This window comes from Plodia interpunctella, chromosome 10, assembly GCF_027563975.2.
Source record: "Plodia interpunctella isolate USDA-ARS_2022_Savannah chromosome 10, ilPloInte3.2, whole genome shotgun sequence".
Classification (NCBI taxonomy): domain Eukaryota; kingdom Metazoa; phylum Arthropoda; class Insecta; order Lepidoptera; family Pyralidae; genus Plodia; species Plodia interpunctella.
In genome coordinates, this window is record NC_071303.1 from 2,663,595 (window position 1) to 2,678,791 (window position 15,197).

General features: G+C 33.6%; 1 protein-coding gene across 5 annotated transcripts in view; it reads left to right on the forward strand.

The window, feature by feature from the left end:
- Lar (Leukocyte-antigen-related-like) overlaps positions 1-15,197 on the forward strand; it is a 360,684-nt gene that overhangs the window by 157,851 nt on the left and 187,636 nt on the right. For all 5 annotated transcript variants that reach the window (XM_053750781.1, XM_053750784.1, XM_053750782.1 and 2 more), the window contains exon 3: positions 10,719-10,827. In XM_053750781.1, coding sequence (XP_053606756.1) covers positions 10,719-10,827 — 109 coding nt within the window. The remainder of the gene's footprint in view (positions 1-10,718; positions 10,828-15,197) is intronic.

Below are 15,197 nucleotides of genomic sequence, written 5' to 3' on the forward strand. Positions count from 1 at the left end.
AAGGCATCTAACTACTATTATTCTGAATGTACTTCATACAGGAACTATCATAGAATAAGCTTCCGCACACTCGGAAGCCGTAGATCATTGGTTATTCACTAGCACCTGCCGCAAACCGCTAAGATTGTTTCGCGGCCTTAAACGTAAAACATTTTTACTACGCCCCATTAATTTAAGCATTGTCGAGATAGAATTTTCATTATCTGTGCTCGCAAACACCTGAATAAAGGTTGTCTGAGGCTATTTTTGTTGTTATGCTTTTCATAAAAAAGTAATTTCAAAAAATTTCCCAAAAGCGAGAAATAAATTCCGTAGGTTTCTCTCACACACAAACTCGACAAGTATAAATATAACTTCCTCAACATACATAAAATTTAAAAAAATATAATAGAAAAGCTTTCATTTAAAATTTGCATGTTGTTCGGCAACATTGTTACTGAATGAATTCTGAAATTGCTTTTTTAGATTACTTTTAGAACATTAGAAAATTTAGTATTTAGTATCTCACTGCTGGGCAAAGTCCTCTCCCTCCATTCTGTGCATTTGGTGTGGGCCTCTTATATATTTGTTTATATATATTTTTATGTATTTGTGGTATATATTTGTTTAGAACATCTATGAAAGTAAATTAAATGACTTGTATTACCTACATGCAAAATAATATAATTTAGAAATCTGAATAATTACTGTTATAACTTTTACACAATATTTCCCGTTCCATATGTTAAATTGAAACTAGGTTTCGTTCAATTGAATGAACATGTGAATTAAATAGAACATTTGCACATGGTTGTTTGCATTTTAACTTATTGTTTACGTTCGATGGTTGTTAGTTGGACTTGCAAAATAAAATCTAATTTAATACTGTAATTGCAATATTAAGTTAATTTTTTTAATGTATTATATTTTTACGGATATTTTCCTTTCTTTTTATTAACGGAAAATGTGTCGGATTTATATTTGTGCATATATTGAAAATTAGCTCAAACGTAATTTCTCGAATAAAAATTTTACAAGACCGTAAAACTTGTTCATTTTTACATAAATAACAAGTCCTCCGTTGAACTCCTTTAATATTTCACTGGAAAATGTAACTGAAACACTGTTCCATTGCTTTCGTGTAGTCAATTTTCATAAACATACACTCATATCGATATTGCATAATTTTGTTTGTTGAAAACGATCCTTGATATTTGTAATTTTCGATCATCGTTTAATTTTTCTTATCCAATTATTTTAAAAGAATATTTATGACGAAAGTCGAGACAATTAGTTCAACAAATCAACCGTATCAGTAGCGATGACTTAGACAGACACAAACTGTAAACATTTCATTCACTCATTCATTCAACAACGCCTATATTTTCCGTCGACGCTGAAAAATAAGGCAGCATACACATAATCCCGTCAATTTCCCTCTTTCATACTGGGGATCAGCATTTTAATTTCACTTCCTCTACGGAGCGAGGTTCAATTATAAGCTAACATGGAATATCTTACAGAGTACGCTAACTACGAGCACCCGTGCATACTCTGTATACAGCTCATACACTATGCAATTGAATGACTACATACATGAACTGTATGCGGATATTGTGTATGATCCTCTATTTGCCTAATATGTCGTTGTATATTTGTTTGTTTGAAATATCATATTGTACAAAGAACACATGTTAAAATTACGTACTTAACGGTAAGATGAAAGGCAGCCGTATCCCATGAATGGATCTCTTCCAGTCAACCAGCGATAATTTGAGGTTGTAGTATTTTGTTATAATATTTGATGACGTTTTATTATAGCATTATATAGGTTGATAGCATTTTATTTTATTTTTAACAAGATCGAAACTACTGAAACTTATTGAAGAAATCAATTTAATCAATTTGCTTCAAATTTATCGATATTTAATAATTAATATTTTCTACGGTCCTGCAGAATGTAATTAATAAGTGAACTAATTTTGTTTCTTTTTTTAAGAACTTGTCAACAATAGAGTAGACTTATAATGCCAGTACGTTTATTTAAATATATAGAGTTGGGTCAATAACTAAATTGCAATTCAAACAAACAATCCTTCAAGGTTCAAAAGGTCACTCAAGACTTAAAGCAAGCTAGGCAACTTAATCCGGAATAATTTAACTATTCTATCGCGATGTAAATTCGCTAACTAGGTAAGTTCTGAATGGCGGATGTTAATCAGTAAACACAATGATTAATTAAGTCCGTGGACTGAGATCTTTGTCATTATAATGAGTCGCGGCGGCGTATTCATATGCTAACGCTTTAAGGCAGGGACAGACCGGCGCGTTGATGGCAACCATTCGCTGTGTTAATCTAATACTTATTATAAAGAATGCGTGAGTTTGTATGTTTAAGATGGATCTCCGAAACTACCGAACCTATTTCAAAAACTCTTTCACCGTTAGAAAGGTACATTATCCAAGATTGCTATTGCCTATATTTCATCTCAAAAATTCCCATGGGAGCGAAGTCCCGGGCCACATCTAGTATAGAATATTTTGCTTAAAAATATCATTGAAATAATTATAAAGAAATAACGTTTAAACATGCTTAATTTTTGTTTTATAAAATAGTTAAGTATTTTTTCCAAAATGATTGTTACAATCATATAGAAGCCCAGCCTGATAAGCGAATCGATCGATGTATGTGTTCTGATGTTACATTCCTCAGTATTTTTAATTCAACCAGTTATTTATTTATTTAAATAGACTTCGTTTTAATAAATTATCATAACTATATAATAAAAAATATGTGTCCAATATTTCCAAAATATAGCTACATTGTATATAGACTGCATAATTCACATGTATGCACATGTGAATTTTATGCTATAATCAGCAGTGATAATTATAAGTTGTTTAAGACACATGTGCATGGTCTGTACCTCGTTTTATATGAAAAGGAGCACGAATCTCTCTAACAAAGTGGGACTTGTGTAAACTTGCCTGTCGCCGTATTGTTTATAATTTAACAGCCGTTATGATACTTAATTGTGAGACTCGTTACTCGTATCTTTGGGTTAAAAAATAATATAAGCTTGCATGTTTTTGGCTAATGTGAATGTCAAACGATACTTATGCTTTTGTGGGGCGCATTCAAGATTTACGGGATAATTAATCTGCGTGGTGCAAATACTTTATTCGCTGATCAAAATTGGAAACGTTCAAAACCAAATTAGGAGAGTAATTTTTTTGTAAGAATTCAACAGTAGCGACGCTCTCAATAACTAACAAATCAAATCAAGTTATAACCTAACTAAACAAAATGAAAGTGGTTATTTATATTTCTAGTTACTTTACAATGTAACCGTGTAGATTACATGAACATCGGTACTGTATACCTATTTTGCGCGATGAAGTACCTAACATCCAAACCGCAGATGGCGCTGCTGTCAGTATTGCGTTTTGTTTTTGCTTTCGGTCAAGTATTTTATGAAACCGCGTTGAACCGTAATAATTTGTTTGCAAATAAATCTCAATTGAATGATTTGTATTTCTGCATTCGCCCCGGTCCCTTGAGCGGATATTGAGTTTTCATAACGTTCGTTTGTTATTTTCGCGTCATACTGAATAAAGACTCATCTGATTTTTTTCCCGAAATGAGTTGTATACATATTCGGAATCAGTATAAAAAGGCGATTCTAAATATGCATTTTACTGAATTTTGAAAAAAATGTCAGATACGTCCTTTTTTCGTATGACAACGGTAGTATGGCAACGTCGTTTTTATTTATAGCACATTTAAACGGCACAATGTTGACAGGAAATTAATGCAACAAACGATTCAATTTCTTGTAACGAGTTGGGAGAAAATTATTCAGTAGCTTTTTGCCCTCGTGGAATTTTTCCATTCACAACACCCGAATTCGGAAAGATTTTATGACAAAAAACAAGTAAGAAACCTGGAGCCAATGATTTGACAACTACGAACGTGTATGTTGAGATTAGTTTTGCACAAATATGGGACTTAATTGATGACTAGAAATATCTATAATCAAATTACTATTCAATTTATTGTCATCACAAAGTCCATTGACCATCTTATATATTAGGTTAGACGAGATTATACCACCTTCAACCCTTACTTACTAAACTTATACATAAATATTAATCCGCATACGTTTTCGTTGAGTATCCAAATGAATATCGGTTATCTGGGAATACTAAAGTTTTATACACAGTTGTAAAATTTTATTGCACACATCTACTTTTAATCCTAGCGGGGTAATGGGTCGGTACCGTGCAATAGAATAGCACAAAACACCGAGAGTAAGTAAATAAAGCATTTTAAGTGTGTTCTATCAATGGCACGTAAAGTTGCTAAAATTCCCTAAATTTATAAATAAACCTAAACTTCTGCATGAGTACCTTAATCTCATCAGTATCAGCCGCCAAACAATAGTGTTTGCAAGGCAAAGGCAGTGTAATTACAGTGTACCAAAGTGTAGTGCAAAGGGTACCGGTGACGCGCGTGTGAATCCTCTGGTGTATCGGTCGTTGATAGGCTTTGGTGACCACTTACCATCAGGTGGGCCGCATGCCTGTTTGCCTGCTCGGTACAATGGTATAAAAACAAATCAAATAGCAATTTACAATGGCATGTACTATAGGAAAAAATAATAAAATCTACAAACTCGTAACAATTTATTAATATTTTAGTGTCTTTCGATGAATTTTGGGACTAATAGGAGTAAGTTAACAAATATTCACCGCACGTCACATTGGATCAAGTATTGCCTTGCGGTTCCTACTATTAGCTGTGCCTCTCATTCTTACATGTTCCCATTTACATATAAGGCTGTGAGGCGTCGTGAATTGGGCCCTGTCCTAGAGACCACACGCTACAGATGGTAGGATTCCTTCTTCTACTATACGTACTGAAGTACAACAGCAGAAGACATAAGGAAGGTAAAAAACTTACTCCTGAACTGCCTGTGAGTTCGTGCTGCAGCCGAGTCCTCTCAACATTTGAACGCTAGCAGCTTGGTTGTTGGAGCTTCGTCGGAGTAAGTTAATATAATAAGATAACAAAATAATATTTTAGCATTTTAACACGAAGACATTTTTTAATTGTCTGTTTCGGCGTATAAAATTTTGAATTCTTGTTTTTTGTAACTTTACCAAATTATTAAATTTATGATACCAAAGTGCTGCAAAGATGTTCTTAATGTATTTTTTACTTATCCTTTAGACTATATCTGTTTTGTGATAATAGCAAAACATTACACGCCGTACTTAGCATAGTATTGTTTTGTTATTTTTCTCCTGTTTCCAGACGCGTCTGACGTTATTAGGTCTGCGTTATGTTTTCACTAAGAATTCAACTTCGTGCCAAATACCCTTTGTTAATTTCCGAACTATTAAATGATTTTTTTTACCATAATAGATTTTTTATAGCATTAAATTGTCTGCTACAGTCGTTTATTAATTATAGTATAATCTTTTATTCGTTTCCTCCTTATGAATTCTGGCAGACATAAAATAACAAGTTCTTTATAACTATACCATAGACTAACGTGTAACATAACTACTGCAGGATACAAAGTAAACTCTGTTAAAAACCCCGCCACAAATTATGCTTTGATCATTTCACCCCGTGCAAACATCCAAGCTCTGTTGTCTATGCCCGCATTGTACTCGTATAAGTTGAGCGAAACGCTGACTAGGCACGCTGACTGATAGAAGCGAAATTTTCCATGCTTAGAACTGTTGTTACCAGTCTGCCCTATATAATGTGTACCGATTATATAGTTCTTACAATATACATTATATTATCACTCTATTTATATTTATAGATAAAAATTATGTTATAATTCAAGAAACTCCCAACTCCGAAGTTGCTGGCATCGTCTCATCTGCTAGAAGAGAGCTGACGGTTTCCAAACGGCTGTACGCACACTTTCCAAACATAGCTTAGAACACTCTCGATTAAATACTAAATCAAAATCGGTTCCGCCGATTGGGTGCTAGAACGCTACGGATAGTACATACAGACAGACATGAAGATATACGAGTACGTACACGTTAAACTAAAAACTTCTGTCGTCAGGGGTTCAGAATAATTGATTATAGCAAAGACAAAGGAAACTGACAAAGAGCTAGCGTAGCTAAATGAGATAAAACATTTACATATCTCAATCTCAAACAAAACTAGGTAGGCATTATTCATAATGCCTATAAAATCGCTTCGAATGAAGCTGTTCACATAATTATGATCGAACTTCACTTAGAAGTTCGTTTGATCTTCAATTATACTATGAGGGACAATAACATATTAGCGCTCTGTACCTGTGTATCTTTCTTGAAAGTTCTCTCTCCCTACGGATTGTAGTTATTTTTCCTTTACATTCCATCAAAATCATCGACGTCTGAATAAAAGATAATTTATGCATCAATGTTTGTTATGCTGGTTTTGCTTATTCGTTAGTTTTACAGTCTTTATTTATTGTGCATAGCGCATAGCATAATTCCATTGTACGTAATATGCATAAAAAATATATATATTTACAAAAAAATTGCGAAACGGCAATTTTGGAATTCAACGGCGGGAAACATTGAACGTTGCGGCGGTAAATCAGTAAGCCACTGGGAAGCGCTGGTTTGATGACGGCGCGCGTTGGGAAACACTGGCTGATTTGCTGCTAGTTGACGGATCGTGTCCAGTTCTGTTTGACGAATCATTATGTGTGTAAAATAAATGTTTCAGTTAATTTTATAAAACGTAAAAGAAAATTTGTCTAATTTAATATATTTTTTATCATTTCGATAGGTCATTTTTTTATTGCCTGTGGTTGATATCGTCTATGCGTTTATCGAAACGTGTTATCTGTTCTATGAATAATAACTCTAAGCTTTACATATTATAAACTAACACTTAGAATCCTTACCACGTGGTTGGAACTGTCTAGACAGCTCGAAACTTGTGAACATGTTTGCTTAAGTTAAAACAAGAGTTAATGGCCATTTTGTGGGAAGCACATACATACATACATAATACACAACAGCCATTTGTATCCAAATGCGATATGAAATAATAATTTAATATCGCAATTCACTTAAATAACCTCATTTGTTTGGATGCAATTTCACTGAATTGGATCGCTTTAATATACTCAAATATCATTTAATGGACTTAAATCGATTCCCGCACGGTTTTATTTAAATTGTGCCATATCTATTTGATACTATCACAAAACCACAGCCACCGTTAATGTTCATTCATTGCAGAATAACGCCCTAAAATTGCATACGTAACTACGTCATTTTATCGAATATAACGACATAGTATTTATCAATATCATCTCTGTCCTTTTCTATATTCGTATTTCTACTTACGTTAGAGAGAGAGGAGAGCGAAAGAGTACATTGTTTTAATGCGAATACTCGTTTACATTTTCGTGCGAATATAAGCAGAGATTCGCGGCGCACGCAACATGTAATGTCAGCAAGCCAAGGATTAGCCGGCGAGCTGACAACCCACCATTTGCACCGTACATACAGGATTTTTGAGGAGAATCCTGCTTCATAATCCGATACCGGTGACAGAAATAAATTTCGCCTATTTGTCAACGCTTACCGAAATGTCGGAAATATTTTTGTTTAGGAACAATTAAGTACAGCCTAAAATAGATTACTGTGTCTATTGATCGTTGTACTGATTTATTTTTAGGCTTAATTATACTGTGGACATAATAATAGGTTAGGAAGTTAAATTATAAAGTTACGATGTAGTAACAAAACATTCATATTTTACATTATAGATAAATTACTGTCGGAATCCTACAGAAAAAATAGTCGATAGGACATTTGAATAGAGCTGAATTCAATAACATAGAAGCGAAAAAGGGACAGCAATACAAACTAAATATTCAATGATAGAGGCAGCAGTTTGCACAACTTATAACTCCAATACGGACCAGGTGTGACGGCACGGAATTGAGATATTTGCATACGAGATCGTCGTTATGAACTGGCCATCTGCGGACACTGATAGGGCTATCACTCTAGTTATGTTTTGTGATAAATATACTGATATTTATCACATATAACAAAATATAATGTTCTTTGAACAAATAGCGTAAAAAACGTCATGCCATCTGAATAAATATTCTGCCATGTTTACACTATTTTTCAGAATACATATTTATAATAAAGATTCAGATGACACGCTATTTATTTATAGAAGAGTTTATTTTGTTTCGGAGTTTCTTTTAAGGAGAAGTTTATTTCATTCGTAAAAGAGGGCTACTCTCACTAATTATTGTAGTCTACTCCAAGGTGAACAATAAATTATTTTAACATAAACACATTAAGTTTAGGGTTTATGTTTATAGCTTTGATTTGCGAAACTATAGTTATTATAATTCTGGTGGAAACGGTTGCGTCTAGATTGGACGTGGACCGTGCTATCATGCAGCACTGGACTCCCGTTCATCTAGTCAAAGACACAACGCCTTCAAAAATCACCTTTTCACCTTTGTAAATTTGAATATCGATGTACTAAAAAGTTAAGTTTATTTTGTTACTGACATATCATCGGTACCTGGCCTGAAACTACTTTTATTTTTTATTTAAAGAACTTATTTTACAAATTGTTATCAAAAGATCCCAAAATATAAATACTAGATTCTTACTGATATAAAATTCCAATGTGTAACGGAACGTTTAATGAGATGTAATAAATACCAGTTAAAAATAGCAACTAGATGATGTCACGGAGTTTGCAAATAAGATCGTTAGTGAGTTAATTAAGATTGAGTGTTGATTAAACGTTCCCAGTTTCAGAATGATAGATGATTATTGCGCGCGACGAGCAAGTTTCAAACTGCGTTCTAGATGTTATATCATGCTGTAAATGTGTACATTTTTGTTTGATGCGTTTAATTTCACATGATTATTTTATTCACAATTAAATAAACGCAATCCTTAAGTTGAGACAATGTCAATAAATTAGTCGACTAGGCTGAAAATATAGATAGATAAATAAAATCATTTAATTGCATCACAAAAGACCCAAAAGAAATTATTAAATATTGAAAGATCAAGATAATACACAGATTAAATTAATACAAAGATCAAGACAATACTAATCAAGATCTAAATATAATACAATTTTATTTGAATATTGCGTATAGCTATTCCATTACCATTGGTTTTGTTAATAACTGTTTATGTTTAGGCTAAGTTACAATAGATTGATTCATCTTCACCATCCAGACAATTATAGTTATACCTATTGTTAGGATTTTCAGTGACGTGGAATTATTTGTGCTTAATCAACCTGTGTTCTAAATATAAACTAAAACTTTGTAGTTTGTGAACGTGGGTAGATCCTTTAGTCATCAGTAATGTTGTTGTCGTCAATGATCTTCTTGTACGTATTCATTCGGTATTATTATTATCGTTAATATTAATATATAATTATATATTTGTAGTTTTCTGCCATAAGCTGTCCTCAGTGTTAGAGTGAGTGAACTCTTAATATTTTGTATACAGATTTTACAAAAGAAAAAAAACAGCACAAATAATAATCAAAACATCGTAGCTTTAGAAACAGAACAAATAATAATAAAACACATTTATCGAGGAATAAGAAGAGCAGACTGAGTATTGAGACAGTTGTAGAGCATTATGTAATTTGAATCGGAGCTTGTACACAATCCTCTTAAGTCAAGTCTACTTTTGACAGAATTTCAGATTGAGGCTAAATTGAAAAACTTTCTGTAAAGAGAAACTTTGTACTGTTCAGAAAAATGTGGCATTCAATAGCATTTAATATCATCCTCCGTCCTTTATGCCTTACCATTGATTGTTTATGAAACAGTCCAGGGAAAATATTATATTAAGAAATTGTTATTATATTTTTCACTATATATTTATTTCATAAATTTTCCGAATGAATTCTCTGCCGAACTCTTTCCCGATTTTTTCTGACTGTGCCCTACTGCACTTGCACCTTGTACTGTCATATTGCAATCTTGATGTCGGCGATGGCTATCGTTAGATAAAATTGAAATGATTGTCATTTGAGATATGAATGTTTTTAAAACCATAAAAAAATCAAATTAGGTATTTATCGGAAAGCGCATTCCAATTCCGTACAGAAAAAAATCAAACGTTATTCATCAGCATGATCGGAACAAATTCGTGCTGATCCATAACGTTTGTCGATGATTGATTGATTACAGGCTCGGGTCGAGAGCGACTCGCCGGTTCTGGCTACAAACAACAAAAAATGTGTCTGATTGAGAAGCAGTGTGCGCTCTGTGGCGTCAGAGGAACGTGTGACTACAGTGATTCGCAAAGTTGAGAATAATAACAGTGACGAAAAAATGGAATATGGTTGAACCGAACCGAACTGTGCTTCCGTATGCCGCGCAGTAAAAACTAAATGCAAAAGACCGAACGTTTAAAATTAATAAAATAAAATAAATTTAAATTAGAATCTTGTAAATATAGTTTAAACTTCTACGTGTTTTACAATTTTGAAATTTTTTAATCATCGAAGCGGTTGTCGTATTTTTGTGATAAATTAATAATTATAGCATAATTTATGAATAAGTGGCAAAACTCGGTTGTGATGTGTATAGTTTGTAAGAGTCGTAAGTAAGGTTAAGAACTATAAGGGTGGGGTGTGATCTCGCGCGTTTGCGCGGTGATGTTGTCAAGGTTGCGTTGTCACGTGATTTTCGGCGCAGGCGCAGCCCAGCGCCGGTAAGATGCGAGAGCGGCGACGCGCGCTCCACCGCACCGCCGCTCTGTTGTTTGCCTGCCTCCTCTTCATCTACCCTCAAGTTGACGCTAGTGGTGAGTTCTCTTACTTTTTTGTCACGATTAAATCTTCACTTGTTTTTTTAAATTATTTTTCATGCTCAATACATAATGTTCTGAACGTTATTTAAAAAAAAGTATGGTCGAAGTACTAACTTGCAACCGAAAATGGAAATCTTTGTTTATTATTACATTATAATTATTACAGAACAAGTGACGGTTTAGCAAGCATGGTAGTTAAGACGTTTCAGTTATTATAAGAATTAATCATAAGGCAATTTCATTTGTAAAAACTGACTGACGAAATAACGATATAGGATGAACGTGTATTAGTTATATTCTTGAGAGTATTAATATTATTCCAGGAAACAGAAAAAAGCATGTGATTCCTTTGAGTTAAGAAAAAGCTAAAAAACTCGTGTGTGTTTCTTGTTTCTATAGTGGTATTCACCTACCATGTATGCTCGCAAAGAGCGGAGTGATGTGAAAGTATAGGTCATTAAATAAAATCATTAGTATATTCCATAGTACAAAAAAGACATTCACATTTAATATTCAAATATTAGTATATATAAGTTTGTTTGAAAAATGTTTAAAATATTCCGTCAAAGTTATAATAATAATGATAAAACAAAAATCAGGGTCGACTCGAAAATCTTTGCAAATATTAAAAAGATAATTTTCTTTCCTGTGTTGACGTTCTCCCCCCACTCTTTTAATTATAATGCTTCTTTCCAATAATTTGACAACGCTTGGAGTAATTATCCTTATTACGAAATTATTGGTTTTTGGTCTCTGTCATTAATGAAATCTATAGGCAGAACTTTGGGTTCATCGCTAATTATTGTGAAATATCGAAATTCACAGAAATTTATTATGGATTCATATTTCAAGGAATTTTTGATACAAGTGGTAAATAAATAAGTATGTTAAATGTATGCAAGATTTTCTAGATAGATGTCATACCCTGATTAGTTCAGAAATAGGTGCTTATATTTTACGTCCCCAATTGACATATCATCATAAACCTTGAAAGACATATACCTACTATACTATACTACAGTCCACAAAAGACACTACCTATAAACAAACAATCTACAGCAAACGAGAAAGATCCGTATGGATTCCACATAGAAAGCCATAGGTTCTACCTACTCCTCGAGGAGCAACCGTATTAATATGCACCAAACACAAATAAATATATGTTTAAAGCCTATTTTGTGTCCCACTGATGGTCAGCTGGTCATAGATAAAACTAATTTTAACTCTTTTTTTTTTTACCAAAACAGTAAGTACAGTGGATACAATTCCGTATTTCAGTCACTCACTATCCGTAGCAGTCCATCCGCGAACTAGACGTCATGTATAATTTTATATATACATACACACAATTTTATCAGATCGCAACATTTAACGACCCATACATTCGCGAGCGATGTGTTTGCCGTCCTTCTAAGTACTTCTAACTTTCTATCCCTTCAACGAGCAGCAATGGTTTCAGAAACTTCTCGAATACCATTATTTTGACCTTCCTCACCTCCTTGCGTGCTGTTTTGGTCGGTAAATACACAAGTTTGGGACAAAGTGTCACATAAACTAGACCGGCGTTTGATCAACATTGTTTTGATGTCACTTTTCATATTACAAAATGTGAGGACTATCAGAACTAGTGCTGAGTTGCTAATATTGTAAAGAGGAAATACTTGTATATTGAAGCTTCTGTGTAGGATGTAATCTTCAGAAGTACTCAATCGATTATCAAAATACTTATCAGTAACAAGCTACACAATTTATAAGTAACATAGGATATATTTTATCTCGATATTCCACGGGACTTAGCTAATAATGTTAAAAATCACTATTTACTGTAACAATTATTTAACATTACAGTTGATGAAAACAGTTTTCTTTTATAACATTTCCTCTAGAAAGGATTACAGTTTTAACAATTGAAATATGAAAACAAAATGCCAGACTTGACCTCAAACAGCTTTGATGTCATTGGTAACCATACACCAAAACTAAAAACCATCGAGGGCTCTTTGACGCACCGAAACACAACCACATGCTCCACATTAATCGCATTTCTCTTGAATTCACAAAAGCCAAATTAACATACTTCCCGCTACTCAATTTCTGCTTATGTTACCCCTAACAGACGAAGGGGTAAAATAGTGGTTCCGTATGAATACTCTCATATTCAGTCATTAGCATAGAGGAACGCAGGGTCCACATTAACATAAAACTCGACCAAAAATCGCGTCCCACGCTCTCTACCCCGCATAATTATGTACACAGCTTTATGAAAATGAGAGGTAAAAATGGGTTTATAGGTTGATATAAAATGTTCATGAAACTGTTGTTTTCTACGTGCTTTTATAAGTCGAATAGAGACTAGCGTAAACGCTTTTAATGTCTACTTGTAATTCTATTGCGTCTTTTTCCTGCTATGTGAATTTTCCGCACATTTATTTACATACATTATTTGCTGGTTCATTTGAGGATGTAAATTATTGACTTTTATAAAGTGGACTGTATACGACACTTGCAAAAAATAGCTCCAATAAGCTCGTTGCGACATTATTGGAATATTTTCCAAATTACAAAATGGCGCCGTTTTACAAAGACTTACACTTAGTAATTTCTTCGCCGACTTGACCAAATTTTTGAGGCAAACGTTTGACATGATTGTTAAAATCTGATGTCTGTTTAATTTTATGATTCCTTAATATAGATAAAAAGTTTCATTGATCTCACTAAACTCAGATGGAAAACTGCACAATATCCACGTCCAAAACTTGGAAATCTTTTTCTTTGGACCTTAATATTTCATTCTACATACACCAAGCCTTGTAAAAATAACGTTATTAGGCGCACTTATTGTTGTTTTACTTCTTAAATTGTTATAATACCTACATTACGGACACTCGGTGCTCGTTTGCATAAGCGGGCAGACGGCTGCGTCGACTATAAACCCACCCAAACTCATGAACGCAATTAATGTATAAAATGATACACAGACACCACCAAATTACAATTTTTCCCAACCCTTTTCAAGCGCAATCTGGCCACAACATTAACTTTCGATTAAGAATTTTATTGCTCTCGTAAAAAAAAAGAAAAAAATTCGGCACATATTGGAATAAAAAGATTTCCTATTAGATGTCTTTACGGCGTTCGGAAAATATATTACAGACGTGACTATCTCGATTACGACTGTCGACTCGATTCGTCGAAAAAATTACGACGCCAGCCACTGGTTTGATTTGCATTTTAATATGCACAGGGGATAGCGCGAAACGAGCCTGTCATATTGTGGGGAAGTGATCGGATATAAAAAGACATGAAATCTATGGAAAACAATCGATTTACATACGAGAGACAGGGGCATAATGTGGTTGAATCGATTTACTTGAACAGATTGAGTTGTGATCAAAATATTCTAGGGGGCAATGAAAATTAGCAGTTAGTTTAGAACTGATAGGTCACTAAAATCAAGTAGTTTCTTTATCTTTTTCAATATTTCAGCTATAAGAGATGTTTTCGCAAAGAATCAATAAAAATCCCTTAGTTGTACAACCTATTATTTTGAAAAATATTGGTTGACGTCAACTTCAAATGCTGAATACTTTTTAAATGAAATATCCATTATCACACTTCGTACGTAATCTCGAAGCGAACTAGAAACCCTTTTAAAGAATGTTCGATACCGCGCGCGCGTCAATCCGTTGGTATCGTGGAGTGACTTGGATATATTAGCATTTAGATTATGTCTGTAACACGTGCCGACTGTGGCGCCACTGTCGTTTGTTTTCCCGAGAATTTAATGGTAAGTCTGTTTATAAGAATCGTTAATGCTATGTGGTCTTCAATAATGTATACCGACAATAAGTTAAAAGAAAATGCAAAGGACGGGATAAAACTAATAGACGACAATATAAATAATATTATGATGTTCCAGTAACAAAGCACATAATTAGGATTGCATAAAAACAAAAGATTGCTAAAAGTCTTGATGAATATTTTAGGTCTATATGGTCGAAAATCTCTTATCAAAAGCGATTATTGGATGCGGATTAATATCCTTTGAGGCGCCCACGGCGATGGGAATTTCGCCTTTGTAACAGTTCTTTTTATTGGCCAGGGATGGGCGGTTAGTTAACTGGCAAGATGGCAGGCGAGGTAATTTTGTTTTATGGTGAGAGTAACGTAGCGCAAGATCATATCTTCAGAATAGTCCATGAAAATCTAAGTACGATTTAAAAACGTGATTATGCATTTAATGCTGGTATCACAATTATTATATATATGTAATGATTTCTAATTAAAATTTCTGGATGATATTTTACAAACTGTAAAATTTACTCAAAACTTAGTCTTAAATTTGATTTACTGATTATAGGTTA